The sequence below is a fragment of the Lemur catta genome, chromosome 12, assembly GCF_020740605.2.
Source record: "Lemur catta isolate mLemCat1 chromosome 12, mLemCat1.pri, whole genome shotgun sequence".
Lineage (NCBI taxonomy): Eukaryota > Metazoa > Chordata > Mammalia > Primates > Lemuridae > Lemur > Lemur catta.
In genome coordinates this window covers 54,126,890-54,148,765 of record NC_059139.1, presented here as the reverse complement: position 1 = coordinate 54,148,765, position 21,876 = coordinate 54,126,890, and the positions used below count along the sequence as shown (strand labels likewise).

Here is a 21,876-nt window from a genome sequence, read left to right as displayed (position 1 = left end):
TGGTTTATAGTCTAAATGAGTATAGTACAGGAGAAAGTTCTAAATAATGAATGACCAATTACTCCTCATTCTCTGTCAGTAGATTCTGCAGAATAAGGATGACGTAAATCCCATCTGCACAATTTGACCAAACACACACACATAGACTTCAGCCACATAAATGTGAGATTGAAAATATGGGAATTTATTACTCAAATGATAAATATCATCATCTAGTTCATTCATTTACTCATGACTGTACATGACTCCATTTTATACTAGTAGAGGATTATCAAAATAACTAGGTCAATTCTAGATAATCAATGATTAGGATAGTTTATAACCTAATACAATAGGTATCATTAAAGCCAAGAACTCTTTGTGTGTTCAAATAAAGCCTGTAACAGTAGACAAGATGTTCATTTATGTTAGTCATTGACTTCTTAAATGCCTGGGAATAAACAGAGAAAACCTTAAAATAAAATTACTTGTGTTGACTCAATATGTTACTGTTGTATATCTTTCTGTGAACCTTGCAGATCTGTTTTATGTGGATCTTATGTTTTCTACTTTTGCCTCTCGTATGAAAAAATAAAATTCTCCTAAAATTAGCCCCAAATTAATTACCTTTCAATGGTGATCATGGATTTAAAAAGAATTGATACAGACATGTAGAAATTACTCAGTATTACACTGTACATTGTTTTATTTTGTTTAGTTTTTCATTGTGTGAATTCTTTCTTTGTCCTAAGTGGAAAATCTATACTTGAGTGGAAGGATGGTTGCCTACTGCTTTTTCTGCAATTCCCTTCCTATGCTGACTACCCAAACCAACTCCTCTTTCCATGTTCTTTTCTACACACTCCCTCTTCCCTGGGCACTGTTGTCCTTATCTCTCTGGGATCTTCGCCTTCACTTTCTGAAAACTTTGAGGAAGACAGCTTTTGGGCTATGATCTGATTGGTGGAGCCTAGACTCTGACAGCCATCTGAGTTGTTCACTGTGGCGTTCATTCATGTATTTATTCATTCATTCAGTCAACACATAAAATGATTAAGTGCTGGCAGCGTGCCAGGCACTGTGCTAGAAGATGAAAGGCCCTTTTGCAGCATACAGTCTACTTGGGAAGAAAAACAAAGAATAACGTATCATAAGAACATAGTAATATGTGCTGTAATAGCTGTATCAGCACAGGGGACAAAGGGAACAAGGAAGAGGGGCTTTTAAAGTAGCTAGAAAGGGGAATGAGGAGGCCGGGAAGGAAAGACAGCTATCCCAGGAGTCAACTCACCCTTGATTCCCCTCAGGCCCTCAGGTATCCAATCCGTTAGTGGTTCGAATCCACCATCCCCACTGCCAGTGCCTGATAGAAGCTGCCCCATTTCATGCACAGGCTACTGCAATAAGCTTCTAATTGATATCCTTGCTGCTACTCTTGCTCTCCTACAATCAAATCTTCATAGAGCAGCTTAAATAGAATTTTTAAAAATTCATCAACTTATATCTTTCACTTGTTGAAACCCATCAGTGCTTCCTCCTGCACTTGAAATAAAATCTAGTCTTTTCCAAAGCCTCCTGTGCCCTATGTAGATAAGAAATGTAACATGGTGGTAAAGAGCACACACTCCTGGGACTGCCTTGGTTCATCCCCTAGCTCTGCTACTTACTGGATGTAGGACTTTGAGCAAGCTACCCAGCCTCTTGGTGCCTCAGTTTCCTCTGTACAATACATGGGTAACAGATGTTTCAATGAGTTAGAGTTAAGCACTTAACACAGTTCCTGGTTCGCAGGGAGTCCTGTCCAAGTGTTAGGTGTTGTTATTATTTGGATGAACTGGTTTCTGCTTCCCTCTCTGTCCATATGACAGGTCCATAATGACCTTTCTGCTGCTCAAACACACTGTGGCTCGATCTTGGCTAGCTGGCTCTTCCTCATCATTCACATCTCAGTTTAGATGTTACTTTCTCAAAGATGTCTTACCAACTTCCCCCAACCCAGGTCACTTTCTAGGATGTTACTCGGCTTTATGTCCATCAATCTGAAAGCCCCTCTATTGTCTGTTTACTTGTTTATTTCCTGTTTCTTATAATCAGGGGATTGAGTTTAATGAAACTAGGACAATGTATGACTCATCCACTGGTATACCCCTGGATACACAGAATAATATTTGATGCAAAGCATAAATATTAATAATTTGAATGGTGAATAAATGAATGGGTGGATGGGAAAATGGATGGAGGGATAAATGAATAGATGAATGATAGATGAAGTGATACTTAAACTTTGAGTCTCAAAGAGTGAATTGAAGTAGAATTTTAGAAAATAATAGAAGTGCCAAGCTAGAGGAATCCATGTGGAAACCATTATTTCAGAGAGTCTGAAGCACAATGAGAGTGTGAGGAAGAGATGGAATCTGAGTCTCAGGAGTGCACTGGACAGAAGTAGATCAGTGAAACTCCAGGAGAGCACCTTTCTTCAAATTCTTTAGCATCTCCTTGAATATATTAAATAATGAACTTGGAATTCTAGAAACCTCATGAGGTGGGTGTAAAATTTAAGCTGGGAAAAACAGGGCATGTGCATGCCCCATTACTTTTTATAAGAAGCAAAGAAAAGAAGGGGGGGGCAAAAACTTGGCTGTCAACTTTATCTTCTTGACTGTTTTCAAACTCTGGGTTTTTAGCAAGATTTCTTTTTTGTATAAGAAAGTCTTTGAGAAATACTATTAAAGAAGTTGAAAATTTAAAATGTGCCCAATGCCATATATGAGCCTTTTTGCACAGCTGAAAGTAACCTGGGAAGTAACTGAAAGCCCACTTGCATCTTTAGCAACCTGCTCATTATTTTGTTTTGATTTATCCATTTAAAACTACTGTTTCAGCCTAATAATATTTTATCTAATAGTTTTCAACACTGAATGGATAAAAAAATATCAATCTTTTGTCCTAGCGATTCCATATTGTCATTCCATCCTCTGGTACTTAAATTTTTTATTTAAATTAACACCAAAGAAATTGTTACCACACTCACCTTTATGTAGTGCATGGGTTGCTATTAAGGTTGAGCACATCCATAAGATGCTCTTTATATTTATCAACATCTTGTCCTAGAAATGAAGAGCAACACAAAATAATAAATCACAAGCATTCAGGTTTGTGGCAGGCCATACATCACATGCTATGCGTGCACTGTATATACTAAGAATACAAGAAGCAGCTCCTCTTGGATTGTAAACACAGGAGGGAACTTGTAACAGGAGAAGTTGTCTCAACACTGTAATTATTAGCTTGAATCTTGCCCAATGCAGAAGTTACCAAAATAATTCCAGAACCCAATTTAGGGACGTATAACAACGGGGATGTGTGTGACAACCACAACTGAGTAGGCCATAAGAAGAACAATAGAGACCACAGCCTAAGTAACCTGTGGCTAGGAACTGGCACAAAGAGGAAGGGGTGACCACAAAGTCTATTTAGAAACAGAAAGCTGACTGCAGATGGAGCAAGAGAAGATGGGGAGCAATAGAGAGGGATATTGAAGGAAAGAAATCTGCATCAACTCTGACGGGAGAAGGAACCCGTTGGTGGTTAACGCACATGGTATCAAAACAAAATAAGGACCTCAGCAGGCTTTTTAAAGCACAGACTACGTTTGGTTTCTAGCTGGCTGAACAAACAAATGTATTATAAGGAGCTGTTAATTACAAAAGTGACTGGTGCTTGCCATGAGTTTTAAAGCAGTTCCAACAGTTCTAAAGTCTCAGGAGGAAAGAATGAAAGAAAATAGCCTGTACTGAGAGCCAAGAAACTCTGCTCTGGCTTGCCATTAACCTGTTGCATGACTTTGAGGAAGACATCAAACAATCTGGTTTTCAGAATGGTCCCTTCCAGTTCCAATTTCTATGAAGCTATAAATATGAGGAAGATAAGTACCAGTGTTGAGGATCATCTAGAAATCAAAGAGCCAACACTTAGAAGAATGACAGAAGAGCATTTGGTACCCACAGTCGTGCCTTCCCAGTGACATTTAGTACTATTCTATAATAGCCATTCTTGGTTAGCTTCCCAGAAGTTGTTCCTCTTTCTCCTTTCTAACAAAACTCTGGCTCCATCCTCATGACTACCATCCTTCACACAGCCTTGTAGTTTAGAGATCAAACCCCAGCCCAAGAGGAATATCCTGATGACCTAAGTCAATTATAGTGGTCCCATTCCCTTTGCCAATGATTGATTTTGGAATGGCATATCATACAATCTTGGCCAATGATATGTGAGGGGATTTCTGCTCCTAGGGAGTACTCCTGTCTAAACCTCATTTTCTGTAGCTATTTAGTACTGAAAATTAGTACTTAATTATTGAAGTGATTGTGAGAAGTTACAAAATAATGTATGTAAAATATAGCTCAGTGATACAATATTTATTATGGAAATCACTAATTCAAGTTTTCTACAGATGTTATCATCCTGGATTCATTTCACTAATTGTAAAAAGAAAAGTAGTTGAAGCTCTTGGATTTGAGAATTACAACCTCGGTTGCCGCTATAGTAGCTATGTACAACTTCATGCTTATAATAAATTGCCCTATAACTTATTGCTCTGTACACTGAATCATGATTTGTAAATATGTTTTATCGCCTCTCTAGAATAGTAGGCTATGGAAGGCAGCATTAGTATCTTATTCAACTTATTCACAATATTTCTACAGTGCCAGGCTCAGAGTAGACCCTTGAAGAATGTTCATAGACCAAATGCATGACCAATGCTTCCATTTCCTATTCAGAAACACACTTTGAAGTGATGTGCTAACAATCCCTTATGAATATGAGCAAGTAGGGCTAATTAGCACCTAAAATACTTTGAATTGATCCAGTTGAATATTTACCATGACCCAATAATATCTGATGTTTGTCAATATCTAGAGTGTCAAATCTCACAACAAAACCAAAGAAGAAGGTATGATCCTGACCCAGGAATGGGTCTTCTGCATCCAAATTTCCTACCCAAGACAGATTCTCGAAAACCTAACTCTTTGTGCCACACTTAATCCTTAATGCCTTTTGGGTGTGGGAGGGGAATGATCCTTCATCTATATAGGTATAATAAGTACACTCATATGCCCTAAGACTAGGCTAGAAAAGAAAGCCAATGCATTAAAAATACAAAGGAGAGATCAGACAAGTTTTAAATACATTTGAATAAGTTGTATAAATATATTTGAATAAGTTACTCCAAGTTAAAAATTAGTGTTTACATTAAATCTCAGATCTCTAACTTCTTTTGAAAAATCAGAAGATCTAGCAATGCTAAGTCCATATTCCAGGTGGTCGATCATAAGCACTAACCTAGCAGCAGCCTCTCCCTTTGGGTCTGTGTGCCCAAGGTCATTACTGCCCCCACTTAGCCTCTTATCCATTTCCATTCATTCTGGCCCCTGTAGGCACCTGAGTTTCCAACCTTTGAATTAATGGATGATCATTTATCTCTTTAGTAAATATCTCAGAGGGCTTTTACCGACCTTAGCTGCCTCAGAACTACATTTCCATTGCCTCTTCCTCAGAGTCCATGGCATTCATTCCACTTCTGCAATTTTCTTGAAGCTATGTTCATATCCTTGGTCATTAAGGCACACTGTTTACCTTCTGTGCTTGATCTTAAGTGGGAAATTTTCTTTGTTTGTTTTTAGTACCACTCCAACCCCCATTTCCATTCTTCTGCTTTTCTGTGTCTGTCTTGTAAGCACAGTCTGTTAGTGATAACAAGTCTGTCTACATGGAAAGGCCGGGAGATAGGAGAGCCAGTGTCTAGATTTAGCTTTCCACTATAGTGAAGTCAATGAGAAGAGGACAAAGTCATTGAACAATCAAGGTACAACTGACTGAGAATGTTTAATTGCCTGGGAGGCACAACTGACAAGGTCAACAGAGCTAGCCATGAGAAATGTCTGCAGAGAGGATAAGGTCCACACCAGGGACAGACTGTCTCAGAGAGGGTGCCAAGGTTCTATTAAATAGATATCTAGTATTCTCCCTTGATCTTGGGGAAGCCCGGCTGAGTGAGGCATGACTTAAGGATGAAGACACAGTGGTTTTGTCTGCCATTCTGCTAGTTAGTTACCCAAGACAACTCACTGTCTGGGGTACCTCAGCCATAAAGTGTACGGAATGAGCGTCTCCTATCACATTGCTCCTTGGTTCTTTGTCACAGGAAGAACTGATGTAATGCAGAGAGAAATCATGTGGTTTAGATATGAAAGTTCACAGGAGCAATGGAATCGTGTTAATTTATCACTAACCTGCAACAGGATTCCTGAACGTGGACTTGGCTAAGCTTTTTCACGTTGTTGCCCCTTAGCACTCTGTTCTCTGCCTGGTGAACTCCTTTCTTGTTACTCTATCTAAAACCTACAGTACTCTATCTCCTTCATCCTGCTCTACTTATATCATAGCACACATCTCCATTTTACATATGTGTTTGGTAATTGCCTTTCTCGACCCACCATAATAGAAGCTCTAGGAGATCAGTCTTTGATGTTTTGTTCACTCCCTTATCCATAATGCCTAGGACACTCAGTAAATACTTACTAAAAGAATGAATATATACCCATTTTTACAGAATTAGATGCATACTATGTACAGTTTTGTACATTACTTTCTTCACTTAAAATACAATATATTTTAGAGAATGTTCCAAATCAGCAAATGATATATTTCTATGTTATTTTTAAAAGCTGCATGGCTTTCCATTAGATGAATGTAGCAACTTTTATTTATCCACTTCCCTATGATGAGCCTTTCCAGTGTTTCTAAATTTTTCTATTAGAATCAGTGTTGCAAAGGATATCCTTATCCATTTGTCTTGGGTGACATTTATACCAATATCCATACGATGGTGTCTAGAAGTGGAATTCCTGGGTCAAAGTATATCTGCATTTTCTAAAAAGTTTTCATAGTGAACTTAAAAAATGTGATTGCCAAATTATTTTCCAAAGAAGAGGAACCTATTTACATTCCTATAATAATTTATGACACACCTGGTTTCTCCACAACCTGGCCAACACAAATGCTCATCCAATTTTTTTATCTTTACTGCTCTGACTGATGAAAAAATAGTGTAGTATATCATTGGTGTTTTAATTACTATTTCTTTAATTATGAATGAAGCTGAGCAATTTTTCATATAGTTAAAGAAATTATGTCTCTTTCTGACACTCCCTGTATGTAACTTTTGCCCATTTTTTGATAGATGTGATCTTTCTTCTAGTTATTTATAAAAGTTTGTGATATATCAAGAGTTATTAGCTCTTTGTCTTTCATATGTTGTGATGTTTTCCAATTGTGTTGTTTTTGTGTAATTTAATTGTTATTTAGTCAGACTTATCAATAGTTTCCAGTGTGGCTTCTGGGTTTTATGTTTTGCTTAGAACAGGTTTCTCTACACCTAGCTCATTTTTTAAAATCCCACGATCTCCTCTTCTCATTTTAAAAAAAATGCCATCCCTACATTTCATATTTGATTCATCTTAAATTTCTTTTAAGATGAGAATGAGGTAGAGATTGATTCTTAATCTCAGTGAACCCATCAATTTTTGTTTTCCACTGAATGTCCACATTCATTTGAGTTAATTTCTGTAATCTGTCTTCTGATCAATGAAAATAGACAATTTTTAAAACAACACGCCCCTCTCTGACCCATTTTATAGATTTAGGAGGAAATAAATGGTTTGGGTAATGCATTATTATTAAAATTATAGAATTAAATCAATATGAATCCCATAGGCTTAATATATTAACATCAGTTTTTTGTAGAGTTTTCTATTTTTTTGAAGCCTTTTCATAGGTATTTACTCTTTTGATCTTTATAACTGTAGATTCATTTAATAGATTATGACACTAAAGGTCCAGAAATTGTACCTAAAGACTTGGTTTTCTCAGCTGGTGAGTCAAACCCAAACTTTCTGATTTCAAGTCTAATGCTCATTTCACTATACCTCAGGTAATATCAAATCAGTAATTTAATAATAAAAAGATACTTTATGAAATATATGTTCATTTTAAAATATGTAAACTTATTTTACAGACATAAACTCCTTTCAAAATTCTTAGAAGAATGAGGTAGGATGTATGTAAATGCAGAAACAAGTATAAATTAAATATTGATCAACATATGTACCCTTTTATAGATGACAGATCTATCCAGAGAAGTTTCAGGAAACGTAACTGACAATAGCAAATTAGACAAGGATTCTTTCTACTGACCACTGAAATACAGCCACCTCTGGCACATTCAAGGCTAAGAACTTAGCAGGGTCTAAAAACCCTGGGGATACATACACACACACACACACACACACACACAGAGATAGATACTATTATATATATATACAATATACATATTTGTATATGTACATATGTATAAATTACCAAGTCTAGGCAACAAGAGGAAACTGGCAAAAATTCACTAATTGAAATGGAACTTGGCCCAGACATTTATCTTTACTATTCCTTGTTCTGATTCCAAATCAGAGAGAGTACATGCTTTGTGTTTTCTGGTAAAGTACAGACCTATGCAACAATCAGCATATTTTCTAAGAACAGAGCAAGTAACCCCTAACAATGAGTGTTTGTCAGTCCTAACTGGTTTCTATAGGTGGGTGGTGCAAAATAGCCTACTACAGTCATTCATTCTTTCCCTCAAAAGAATCATGTGTCTTAAGAAGTTCTGCTCCATCACAGGGCAATATCCCATTTTAAATGCAGTGTCTGCAGAAGTAAAATCAACAAAAATGTTTAAATCCCACCAGGAAAGGAGAGCTTAGTTATATGACTTTGGGAGACACAGTTAGTTGATCTTTGAGCTTTCAAAAGCTCTGTTACTCAATTAAGTGACCAATCATTAACCACAAAGTATTTAGGCATAATAATGTAAGAAAAGAGAGAACAATGGATGTGTCTTTAACAGTAATCATATTCAGCTTTGAGTTAACTTTTTAGATCCTCTCCAAACAATTTACGAGTGTACAGACACAGGTATTCTTCAAACGTAATTTTTAAAAGCAGGAAATACGATTTTAAAAGAACTTTAATTTTTTTTTATCTACCAAGAAAAACAAAACTTTGAAGGCTTACATAAATCCTAAGGGATTGTCTTGAATCTCATCCTCTTTCCACCACCCACAAGAAGATTAAGGACTGTGGACTTCCTGCTGGAGGAAGTAATTGCTCAATCACTTTGGAATCCATTGGAACTCTTTGCAGTATTAATGGGGACAGGCATATACAATTATAAAATATTCCTTTCTTTACTTAGAACTCAGAACTAGAAGTCAGGCTCTTTGACATCTTCTCCTTGTCACACTGCTCTTACACTTTCAAGGTACCTATTCCCCAAACTGGGAACCACTTCTATCTCAGAAGACTAATTGTTTCTTCCCATTTTTATATTACACTCACAATATCCTGTTTGGGGATTTTATATGAATATTTTCACAATGGGTTTGGCACAATTACCAAGAAGTACTTAAAACAATTTAGGTCACAGCTTTTAGAAGAACACAAAAAGAAAAGTGGACCAATTAGCTACGGAATCTGAGGTGACAGGAGAGATCATCAAAACCCAGTTCTCCCAAGATAAAGCAAAGTAGGAGAATTTAAAATGCAGTTCTAAGGAGCTGCGTCTGGTCAGCTCCATGTTTCCCCAGCTCTCTCACTCAGTCATTTCATAAATAAGTGCTGAGCTCCCACTACAGGGCCGGAGAGTCCAGCTAGGTCTCCTGATTGACGCACAGGGACCTCAGAGTTACACCCTCAGCTCTTTCATGTTTGCTCTCACGGAATATTAGTCCTCTCGAATGGCAATCTTTTGCCATTCTAGACGAGCTCTTTATGACAGTCTGGAACGTGATTAACCTTGTAATTGACTAAAAATGGTCTGCAGACCGACCTCAATGTATTTTAAAGTCAATATATGGAGCACAGTTTAAACTCGTCTCATTTTTCTGCCAAAAAAAAAAAAAAAAAGTTTGCTTAGAGTAAAAATTTACCTTCCCCCTGCCTCGAGGCAAAAACCCTCTACCCCTCCTACCACTCCAAAGAAGCAAGAAAGAATCAAATAGCCTTTTAATAAGCGTGTTTAGCGCCGTCTGGCTAGAAGTCGGGTCTGCTCCAGCTGCAGCCGAGCCCTGGCGCAGGGTGCACGGCCGCGGGGCAGCCCAGCCAAGCCCGGGCCCCGCCTCCGCGCCCCGCCCCCACCGGCGTGGGCGGGTGGGGACCCCGGCTGGGTGGCTGTCTCCCGGCCTAGGAAGTCACACCCGTCTCGGGCGGGGAGCTGAAGCTCCAACCCACGTGGCGGCTGGTGAGCCCTGGCGCTGCGGGGAGCGGCGGCGCGTTCGGTCCCCCGGCGCGGGCTGCCCCCAGCCCCATCCCCAGTAGGCGGGGCTGGACCACCTCCGCTCGTCTAGCTCCTGCCCCTCTTCCGTCCCGGCACGTCGCTCCAATCGCGTTTGTTATGGCTTGTGGGAGTAAAAAGAATGTCTGAAAACGATTCGCGCAATTCAGACCCAAATCCCGACATGAACCCTTCGGGTCCCTCCCGGCTGTTCGCGTGCATCTGCTCCACCTCCGTTTCTTCCTTCCCTTCCCTCCACTGTCCTCTTCCCTTCCACGCCCCTTCCTTCCTTTTTCCTCTCAGCGCCCGCCTTCATCCCCCCTTTCCACTTTCGACGGGCGTCCTGAAGTTGGGGAAGTTTCAGCTTTGGATTCGGAGCCCTTCTTTTGCAATGTCCTGGGGCGGGGCCCTAGCATTGGCTTCACGCGGTCCTAGCCCTTGAAAGCAAGCCATCTTTGTACCGTCTCTCTTAGGGACGCCCAAGATCGCGTGTTCGGACCTCCAGAACCTGGAGCTGCCCCTGGCCATGCGCGTTCGCCCACTGAGCTGGAGACTCGACCCGGAACGCCGCGTGCATTCCAGCGGACTCGCCAGGAGGCGCCTCTGCGCTTTGCGCAGACAAGGTTCCTTTCTTTCCAGGTTCTGCAAACCCTTAGATCTACGTCGCAGATTCTGCAGTGGAAAACTAACGACAAAAGGGGAAGCTAGGGCCTTCCGTTCTTGAACGTAAGGTTGTGAAAGCGGCTCGTTTTTCTCCACCTGTGCTGACTTTCTCCATTAGGGGGCACCCACAGCCGCCACAAAACTCCGTGTTCCTAGACATCTAGGTTCTGCAAGCCCGGAGCGCCCAGCTGGGGGCAGCTCCGAAGGAGCGCACCGCCTCCTCGCTCCTCCCTCCGCACCCGCCTCCGAGGACCCGGTAGGCAGGGATTTCACACTAGCCATTCATTTGTCAGCCGTGGGGGAGGGGACGCCAGAGCGAGAGAGAGCAGAGGCCGGGAGAGGGGAAGGGAGACAGAGAAGATGGAGAGAGAGGGAGACACAAAGATGAGACACGGGACACAGATGGAGAGACTGTCTTTCTGCCGCGGGGTGCGCGCGCGGCGGGACAGCTCTCCAGGCACCGCGTAGATTTCTTTCCCTTCTCGCGGCATCTCTCGGGGACATGTGGGACTTGCTGGGGCGCGGCTGAATCCGAAAGCAAATAGTTTAGGTTTTGACACTGTTTTCCTGTCCTGCTCTCCGCTGCCTAACACCCTGACCGCTCCACGCCCAGTGACACGGAGAGCGAGGCAGTACAACCCGGATGCCTCGGTCCGCACGCACCAGGGATGTCGCTCTGCAGCGCCCACGCCTCCGCAGGGCGGTGGGACGCTCCAGCCGAGGGCGTCCCCCGGGGCTCCCGGCACACGCTCTCCGCAGCCACTAGACCCGCCAGTGAAGTTGCTCAACTAGAGGCGAGGACTGGGAGGGAGTGGGGATGTGGAACGAAACGGAGGACTGCTGCAGTCCGGCAGACAGGGCTGCACCCAGAGGCCCCGGATTCGGGTCCCCGTGCCACCTTTGTCTGCAGTGCGCTCTGAGTGCTGGTTTGCTTGTTGAGACAGGAGCTACAGCCCCCCATTTCGCTCTACATGGTGAGAAAAAAATTCTTGCACATCCCTGTTGGTTCAGGACAAGCTTTTCCCGCCCAGGCGCCTCCCAGACCTCCGCGGGGCTCCAACAACCCCACCCCCATCCCCTACTCCTTCCCTGCTGGCCCCTGCGCACCGCGCACAGGACAAAAGAACCCGGGGGCACCGGGAGAGCGCCGCGACAGTCCCCCAGTCGTCAAACAGACACTGCCTGGGGACTCTGCACCTCCCCCAGCCCAACCTCCCCTCCCAGACCGCCTGTGGTCTGAGGGGGTCAGGTCGGTGCAGGTCCCAGGCTGCCGGGGGCCGGGTCGCACTGTCAGGAGCTGCCCGGGAGCGGCTTTCCAGGAACACCAGGCACTGACCACACACCAGGGACTGGGAAACCAGGTGGCCTGCACCCAGGCGGCTTCGGGGACTTGTTTGCGAGCAAGTCTTACTAGTCCCCATTCAAACTTTTGCCTCGAGCAGGTTAACAACAACAACAAAAAATCAAGGTGCTGCAGGTCCCTCCCTCCTCTCCAGCTCAAGACCCCACTTTTCTAGCATTTCTCTACAATTCCCTTCCTTCCCTTCTCCCAGTTCCGTTAGTCCTCCTACCCCCACCCCACCCCGAGCTTCTTTTGTCTGGATCTTTTTCAGCACTAAGATCCCTCTATAGTCATCTCCCCAAAAGCCCTGTTGAAAGTTACCTGCATTTTTAAAGTGCATACATTTTCTTAACTTCGCCTTACATCTAGTTCTATTTGCCTTAATTAAAGCGTGCTACCAATTGCAATGTACTTCTTTTTTCTAAGCTCGCGTTTCTTCTGTAAGTTTCTTTTTTTTTTTTTTAAAGGGGGGAACAAAAGAAACGTGATTACCTTGGAAGGCGGCTTATTGCAGTTTGGGGAAAAATTTCACCGCAGCGCTGCGCGAATGGGCTCGGCGTTGCCCAGGCGGGTCACATAGGAAGCGCGGTGGCCTGGGGAAGGGCGCGGAGGGTGCGGGACGGTGCTGGAGGATGCGGGAGGATGCGGGGCTGGCCGCCGATCCCGGTCCCAGCTCTGTCCACAACACCTACTGTTCGCGGCTGTGGCACCCGCGCGCCTGGAGTTCTTCCCCAGAAAGGCTCGGGGCAGCTCGCCTGCAAGTTCAAATGCGGGTTGTGACACCCATCATCATTATATCACTGTACCGTCAGCGCCGAGGAGGAGACTCAGAGAGGAGAAGGAGGAGGGAGAGGAGGAGGGTTCATTCACAGGCTCCAGAAGCGCTCCGCAGCTTCAGCCACTCCTCAGAGCCCAGGCTTGGAACGCGGGCGGAGGGGCGGAAAGGCAGCTCCCCTCGCCTGCGGTAGGGACCGCCTGCCTCCCTCCCCAGGCACTCCCACCTCTCGGCGTTTCTTCCCGACAAGAAGTACCAATCGGCTTGGGGACAGCAGCGCTCCCCATTCAACAGCTCCCTCGGTAACATCGCGCTGTGCTCACGGAAACCACTGCCCTCCCACCCCCTCCCCGCCCCCCTTCCCCGCCCCCCGCGCGGCCGGTGCTGGGTTAGGGGAAAGGAGCCCCCAGGCTCTTGCGGGGCAGGCCGGCGTGTAGACAATTGAAAGCGGTCAGTCCTTCTTGGGAGCACGGAAAACTCTGTAAAATCAGCAAAGAACTTGGATACAGCGTGTTTACGCGCCCACAGAGCTTGCTTGTCCCATCTGAGGGGAAGTGTCAGGCTCAGAGCTCCTGCCAACCTGAAAGAGAAACTGAGAAAACCAGATCCTTCTGAGACCTGGAGGGAAAGTGTAAGAATGCCCCACTGCCCTCCCAGGGAACTGCCCAATGGGGAGCCCGGCGTCATGGCACAACTCACAAAGACCCTGGTAATAAAGGGCTGGACAGGAAATTCCCCCAGGCAAATCCCTTGTTGGATTCAAATTGAACCCTCTTCCTCTGCCACAAATCTCTCTCCACATAAGTCTAGGTTCTTCGTTCTTCCTTTTCCTCAGTCTTTCAATGTGTCCCTCGTAGTAGAATATTTAATAATTTTTCTAAGCAATAGAGACTCCTTGAATGCATCAATCACCTTCCATGTTGTCAGGAAATGAGGCCATAATCTTTCATGCCTTTATGCAATTTTTTTGGTCAGGCCCACCCCACTATGTAAACAGCATCAACACATGGAAGAGTCCCCTGCATTGTGTGACAAAAGATTTCCAATAGGACCTTACAGAGCAAAGGGTCAACTAGTTGACACAAAGGATTTCTGCCCCTTAGAAAAGAGGGACTTTGGATTTTTTTGTTCTTTGAAGTCAAGTATGACTTTATACACTGGAAACAAAATAAATCCAAGGTGCAGGTCAGTATAACACTGGAGATACTAGAATGGATGGCAAACTTTTCTTTCTACACAAGTATGGAAGTATCTCCATAATTCTCTCTGAAGGCTCTACTTAGAATATTATATCAAACACTGGTCCTCAGAACAATAGTGATTAAAGAAGAAAGTCAATTTTCACCCTGAATTTCTTTGATTACTTTGACTTAAACTCACACTTTAAAACTTTTAGTAACCTAAACTCCTGTGCATGCATATTGAAAAGGTTTCTTTTTTTATAAGTTTCTTTTGTAAGTTGCATGCATTTGGCCATGATCATAGATTTTTAAATGATAAGCTGGTAGAAGGGTTGTCAGGACAATTTCAATTCTCAAAATGTGCATCTTTGATTTCTTTTGTTATTTATCAGTGTGCTACAGCGAGTGACATAACTATTAATTATATCATTTGGAAATAAGTATTTTGCTCATTTTTGCAGGGAATTGTTTATTCTTAGTACAGTTATTTGTTATACCACCATTCGTAACATTGAAATTCTATTCCATTAAATGTTTACAATAACAGAGTCATAGAACAAAATCAAATTTCAACCTTCACATTTAACATAAAAGCAAACTAAGAGCTAGAAAGTGACTTCCCAAAGTCACACAGTTAATAGCAGACCTATTACCTGAACACAGCTCTTGACTTCTGGCTCAGTGGTCTTTTCAGTATTTCTCATAGCAACTTTATATTCAAGATGACTTCATTCAGAAAGGGAGAAAAATAAAATCAAATGAGTCTTCGTTGAAATTTATACTCCAGGCATTAGGGTAGACTTTCCTCTGAAACACTTCAAGATATGAATTACTATTCTCATTCTTAAATTTGAGAGAACCTAGTTGAGTTTCAAACAGTTTAAGTGACTTGCCCAAGGCCATTTTGTAAGTGACAGATCTGCCAGTCTGAAAAGCTTATTCTTCTATCACCCTTCACCTTAGTGAAGTGTAACATTTCCACAAAGGAGAACTAGAACAGAAACAAAAACTAATAGGAAATTAATATCCATTTTCAGGAAAATGATAGTTAACATGCACCATAAATAATGCCATCTGTGTGCATAATGGCACATAATTGAAAGTTATAGGTTAGATACTCTTTACATCCTGAAATGTTTTCATTTAGCTTGCTAAATTTGTTTCTCTAGTCCTCCAGTGTTTTTAGTTCCTTGTAATGTCTGTAGACATTACAGCCCTTGACCAAGTAGTTCTACAGGGCAAAGGCACTTTCTCAGGCAGACTTAAGGCATCAGAATGCGAACAACCTTGAAAAGCTTTATTACTGCATGCCTTTTCTCTTCTTTGACTTGTAACATTATTATTCAGAAAATTAAACACTTCTCCAGGCTGTCAAATAGCTAAAATGAAATGATACCCCCTGAATATCTGCTTTCTATCTCTAGGGCAGATTTTCCCCTCTAGCTGTCTATAATAGAGAAGGAATAAAAAGAAAAAGGAAAACATACCAGGTATATTCAGGATAGAGTCTATAGCTGTATTATTTCTATTAACTCTCCTTAAGGTCTTACTTTCCCTCCCCCCCCTTCATTCCTTCCTTCTTTCTTTCTTTGCTTCTTTCTTTCCTTCTTTCTTCTTTCTTTCTTCAAGAGAATAAGAGAGCATTTATTTCTAATTCCCCAATATCTGACAAAACTATCAGAAGTTTTTGAATGTGAAAATATATTTTTATAGCCTTTATAACTAAAACTATATTTGTCCATCATATTCAGTCTGAATCAAAGCATAATTAAAATCTTAGTCTGTGAGTCCTCCTTTAATCATGTCCTTGTATTGGGGATATACTTTATGTAAACTCCAAGATCCTAGGTTAGCTAAGGCAAGATCTTCATTCATAGTCCTGGTTACTAAACACACCATAAGCCAGAAGTTATTCGCTTTGCCTCCTTGCTTTAATATTTTCTTTAGGAAGTTGGCTGAGCTTAGGGGCAGCAAGCCAATGACTTGGAGTAGAAAGGTATAGATGGCAGATGAGTCTCCAGGGAATTTTATTATCTTCATTTAACCCTCCTTCTGAGGTTCTTTAGGATCACATTTCAGTCTTCTCTTTTTTTAATTGATCAGGTAAAGTGTTCTTAGACATGGCATTATCTGTTGCTGCTGTAAGGATGACAAGATTCCAGTCCCATTCAAATTCAGAAAACAAAGAGTTCATGTTTCAATTCCTGATCTGGCTGATCCTAGGCACAATGAAGCAAAGTATCCTCTTTGGATGGTAAACAAATGCTACAGATTAAAAATGCACCTTTATTGACTTTCACAGACCCTAGAAAAAGGAAACTAACCCTGTAATATTGTGTCAAAAATTAAAAAAAAAAAACACTACAGATTAGAGCCAGATATTCTATCCAACACTTTAAACCCTCTTTGGTTTTCTAGGAAATGCAGAAGTAATATAAGGTCTTCTTTAAAAAATAAAAAGGAATCTTGGAAAAGGCAAAGTGATGGTGACAATTTCATTGTGCTTTAACCTGAAGTATGTAAATTACTCAGATAAATTAAATACAGACAAATATCCTTAGAAAACCATGAGAAATTAGATTTTCCCCAGAAATCAGATACTGAGCCTTTCCTCTCCAACTCGCAAGTCAAAATGTTACAGTAAATGTTTCTTTCAATAAAATAGTTTTCTCCTTTGCTGTAAGTGTCCTGTTCATGGTTAGGCAGATTTCTCCAGAACATAACTGGAAGACCATCTACATCACGACAGAACTATGTAAGCCAAAGCCAAGTTCCAACATGGAGTGATGGGAGAGGCTGGGCTGCTGAGAGGAGATGACTTCATTAGGGAGAAGAGAGGCTTTCTGAGTCGGTCCACATGGCAGCCAAATGGCTCAGCACATCTGCACTCATCCTGGGAGAATGCCTGAAGCAGAGCATCAAAAACACTACCGTTTTTATAAAGAAAAGAATCAGGCACAAAAAAAGTAGTCCAACTAAATTGAATCAAAGATAGTATCAACCTTACTCCCCTCCTTAGTCACTTTCTCAAGGTCTTTTCCTTCCTTCCTTCCTTCCTCAAAGCCTAAAAAAATATATAGGTCATTTTTAATAAAGCATTTGTCTGACTGGAGCAAGACAAACTGAAGGGTCTGGTTTCTGAACACAAGGAAGCGGTAGAGATCTTAGAATCTATGAGGCAGGGCAGAACACAACACAGAAGTTTTCTTAAGAGGCAAAATTTTTGTGGTTGCTGTTTATTTTCAGAGGCTACTAGTCTCCACTTATTTAACTAGACTACAGTGGGACCCAGAGACAAGGAGCTTAATGAAAGCTGCTGCCCCGATGGTGCAAAGAGACACCATGACATCATTGATGTCTTTGTGGTGAGCAAAGGTAAAAGGTAAGACAGAAAACAAAGCAACTTCTAGTGAGAAGAACAGAGAACTCTAGAGTGGGTATCAGATCAGCATATAGAACTAACAAGCAGGAATTCCATTTTTATTCTATCAGTAAAAACAATTATAGGACTAGTTCTTGTTCCAAAATACAAGAAACCATATTTTAGCCCTAGGCATCAAAGGAGGTCAAATATTTGTTGTAATTATTCAAGAAAAAAGAAGAAGAAAATATCTATAAGATTTGGCAAATACTTATCACAAACATAATGCTTTCAATTTCTATTTTTATATTCTCTGTTCAATTCAACAAAATTTATTCAGCACTTTTTATGTGCATTGTTTCAGACATTAGGCATTTAGGCATTATTAAAAAAGGTAAGAATTGCTTCCCATCTTTAAGGAATTTATAATTTTTGTAGAAAAAAATGGATTCATTAGAGTAGCCAAGTTTATAATTTAACTACATAATAACTAATGAACTTAGAGGAAAAAATAAATACATTTTTTGTTTCCATTGGCTGGTTCAGTCAGCTATGTTTTAAAAAACATGCAATTGACTACAAGTGGATCAAAGGAGAAAGACAACTCAGTAAGACTATCTGCTTTACTGGAAAATCTCTTCAACGCATATATACTATTAACATTGAATCCCAGGCATTAACTTTATCGCATGTGATGAAATCGTGTTTCTTATTTTCAAGTTTCTGAAAGTCTGCCAGAGTTGATAAATCAAACATTTGTACTATGTGTGTGTTGGGGGGGGGGGGGAGGTGAATGGTGAAGAAAAGCATTAAATGTCATCCTAACAAGAAAAGAAGGTCAGGGAAATTAATCACTCTCAGGGTACTAGGATCTGTGACTACTAAGCACAGATATCAAGTGTAGGCACTAGAAAACAAGAGAAAAGAATAATGTTCTAAAAATGCTTCTTCATCTAAGTTATCATAAAGTTAAAATATTGTGATTTTAGATATAATACCCAATTTGTACACTTCCCTCAAAAATGTAGGTGAGAATGTGTAATGGCCCTTCCTGTCCCCCATTTCCACAACTCCTTTGGGAGCTTTTGTGTCCTTTTCTCTTGGGTCCAGCTCCCTGTGATTGCCTCCTCCTTCTCGTATCATCTCACAAGATAACTGAGTTTGAATTTCCATGGCAGCAAACCCTAGACAAGGATTCCAATGCAAGTAATTTATTTGGGAAGTGAGCTCAACAAACATCTATAGGCAAGTGGGCAATGAGGCAGGGAAGAGACGGAGGCTAGTGGAGGGTGCATTTCAAGCAGATTGCTCTGTAGGCAGCTAGAGATTATCCCCACTGGGGATGCTTAGGAAGAGTGTGGAACAAACACGCACATCAGCACTATCCCATCTGAGGGGCGAGGGAGCTCAAGTGTGTATAGACTTGGTGGTGGAGGGCTTCTCCAAGTAGTGTTAATCCTCTGCCTTTTCTGCCATGTGTGCAGGCAGACTGTCCACAAGCTTTTTTGGGGAAAGCTCTAGGCTAAAAGATGTAGGGGTCATGATTAGAAGCTGGGCTAGCACGCACAGAAATGATAAGGCTGAGGGGCTATGGGTGGAGTACCAATCACAGCTACTGTAATTTCCAATATTCTCATCACTGCCACTACTGGGTAGGGTTGCAGGACTGGCAATAACATGTTTTCTACCTTGGTTGGGACAGGATAAGGGAGCAAATCTTAGGACATTGGGAAGAAGGATGAATCTTATCTTTCCATAAGCTCCTTCCTCTCAGCTCACCTTCCCCCCACGTCAGGGTCATCCCTACTGCTACCTTTCACACATCCAGTGCTGCCTCACTAGCAAAATCCCCAGCCTGAGTCTCAGTGCTGTTTCTTCCTCCTAGAGACCTGGTTTGATTCCCTCGAATCTCAGCTCCTGGGAAGAACCAGCCAGATGAGGTCTGAAAGCTGTTGTCCTGAGAATCATAAATAAATCTTAAACACATCTTAAACTCCTGGTAGTTAAGGTCCAGAAGTGCTGTAAATTTACCTACTGTAAAGTCCTCCTACTTTAGACATGTAGTCATTGAACTAGAAGCTTCCCTGAAAGCAGGGTCTTTATATGTTATTTTCACACTATGCATATAGTTCCTTAGCACAGTTCCCTGGCCCATAGTAGGTTCTCTCTCTCTCTCTTTCTCTTCCTCCCTCCCTCTAGCTCTCTTTCTCCACATCATAGATGTGGAATGACTACATCAGTTGAAGGTGATCTATGTCCCGAGAACTTTGTTAGAGGGTAGAGACGAAAATAAGAATGAAACATACTCTCTTCCCTGAGAAACACTGCAAACTCGATTGCCTTACTGAGGCCATGAGGCTAACATAAAAGAGTGATGTAGTCAGAGAAATAAATAAAAAAGAAGAGTGAGGAGTGTGTTAAACCAGAGGGCTCATTAGAGAGCTCATTGCTACTTATTTCCAGAAAATTGTTATGTGGGGCACTTGACCCAACTCTTAAAAAGTTAAATAGGCCAAACAAAACTGGCCTGTGGGATAATCCCCATCTGAGGGATGCCAGACTGTAATCCTAAATGTAAATGATCAAAGGGAAGGATGATGGGAAAGGGCAGAGATGGGACACATTTTACTCCCTTGGTCCACTCTCTCCTCTTTTTCTTCTTCTTCTTTTTTTCCCCCCTTATCAGTAAACAGCCTTATGAATCCCCAAGAGGCTGATGTGTTCTGCAGAGCCTTAGGAAGGGGAAGAAGCAAGGACAGGGAAAGTTCAAGAAAGAAAGGGGACCAATACATGAAGATTTCTGAAGAAACAAGGAAGGCTGAGACCAAAATGCAGAAGGCAGACAAGATGCCCAGCTCTACCCAGCTTCTTCTCTTCGGGCTACCTGTCCCCACCATGTGCCACCAGCAGCCTGTTTTAGGGACCAAAAAATTCCCTTTTCCCCTTGCAGTTGAGGGAGCCAAATCCCTAGAAACCCAAGTGGTGACTGAGGTTATATTTTCCTAAGGGTGTCTTTAGCATAATACTGTTAATTTTGTATTCCTCACATGCATTCTTAACCAATAGGCTTCACAGGATTTTATATCTTGAGACAATGTATTCTGAGATCTAAAAGAACAGTTTTCCACTGCTTGTAAAGACAGACTGGCACATTAAGCTATAAACAAAATAGGAAAGAATACCTACACACTGTGGCAGAGACAATTACCTTTTTGGAGGGGGGGTAGGGAGAAGTGGGGAAGCTGGTTTCAAGAATGCACGAACCTGAGGAATAAGCCAGAAACTTGATTATCATTGGGAATTGTTTGCTAAGATGACCCAGAGATGCCTAATCAAGACTGAAGGTATATATGACAATTGGAAGAACTGAGGAGAAGACAGTGTTAACTTGGGAACAGATGCATAGACGATGTTTGGAAAACAGGAAGAGGAAGTAGGAAAAAACAAAGGTGGGTAAAAAATTAGATTGCTTGAAACCATACCTACTAAATTGGAATTTCTGTGAGTAAAGCCCAGAATGTGCAACATAAATGAGTACACTGGTACATTCTCATGTACATTAAGTTTGTCAACCAAATGACTAGCTTCTCCTAGAAGTGAATTGCCTTGTATTTTTGTTGCAGCTTTTGCTGGGAGATTTTTGCTGTAACAAGTATGGCATCTGAATGAAGTATAGCACTTGAGAAATGGTTTGAATTACAAAAAAAAAAAAAAAAAGAAACCCAATTCTCTTCTCAATGTTAATAAAGACAGCTCAGTAGAAGATGTTATTTTTCTGCTTTTTTTTATTAGTGTGCTCAATGATAAAAATAAATAAATTTAAAAGTAGTAACAGGAAAATCAAGTAAAATTTCAGCCATTGATGGTAGAAATTTTCATTGTCTTCTTTACCATCAACAAAAATAAAGACAGCATGGCTCCCTGAAAAGTGTTTAGAACTTGGGGAATCTATATTCTACCTGCTTCTGTGCCACTAACCAGTGGGATGGGATTTCATCTTCCACATCTCAACTCCAGCTATTCCTTCCACAGTGTTTTATACTTGTACAAAAAAGTTTAGGAGTGGAAATTGTCAATTTCAACTGCACAACAATGAATATTAAGATTTGAGGGTTTCACGTTGAAGGTCTTTTACTCTTGGATTTGTAATGTCTTTATATTTGTGTAGGATGTTACTATTTTACAAAAAAA

At 41.5% G+C, this 21,876-nt stretch overlaps 2 protein-coding genes across 3 annotated transcripts in view; both read right to left on the bottom strand.

Moving 5' to 3' along the window:
• The window catches only part of VCAN (versican), a 100,122-nt gene extending 86,975 nt beyond the window's left edge, over positions 1–13,147 (bottom strand). Inside the window, exons 1-2 of one of the 2 annotated variants that reach the window (XM_045566276.1) lie at positions 12,861–13,147; positions 3,011–3,086 (exon numbers count right to left, since the gene is read on the bottom strand). In XM_045566276.1, coding sequence (XP_045422232.1) covers positions 3,011–3,080 — 70 coding nt within the window. In that variant the 5' untranslated portion in view covers positions 3,081–3,086; positions 12,861–13,147. The remainder of the gene's footprint in view (positions 1–3,010; positions 3,087–12,860) is intronic. The other variant, XM_045566277.1, reaches the window with a different exon arrangement.
• Positions 10,273–11,517, bottom strand: LOC123648164. Its single transcript, XM_045565880.1, has 3 exons — positions 11,420–11,517; positions 10,825–11,135; positions 10,273–10,487 (listed from the first exon to the last, which is right to left on the bottom strand). The coding sequence occupies exons 1-3, from the start codon at positions 11,515–11,517 to the stop codon at positions 10,273–10,275; spliced, it is 624 nt and encodes a 207-aa protein (XP_045421836.1).
• Positions 13,148–21,876: the final 8,729 nt, after the last annotated feature.

Bases quoted from the DNA above. Each gene is read 5' to 3' on its own strand.
- LOC123648164 (XM_045565880.1), bottom strand. From the start codon at position 11,517: ATGCCGCGAGAAGGGAAAGAAATCTACGCGGTGCCTGGAGAGCTGTCC. The intron at 11,136-11,419 runs GTGTCTCATCTT...CCCCTAATGGAG, and splicing joins AGTCTCTCCATCTGTGTCCC to AAAGTCAGCACAGGTGGAGA. The intron at 10,488-10,824 runs GTACAAAGATGG...TACTCCCACAAG, and splicing joins GGGCGTCCCTAAGAGAGACG to CCATAACAAACGCGATTGGA.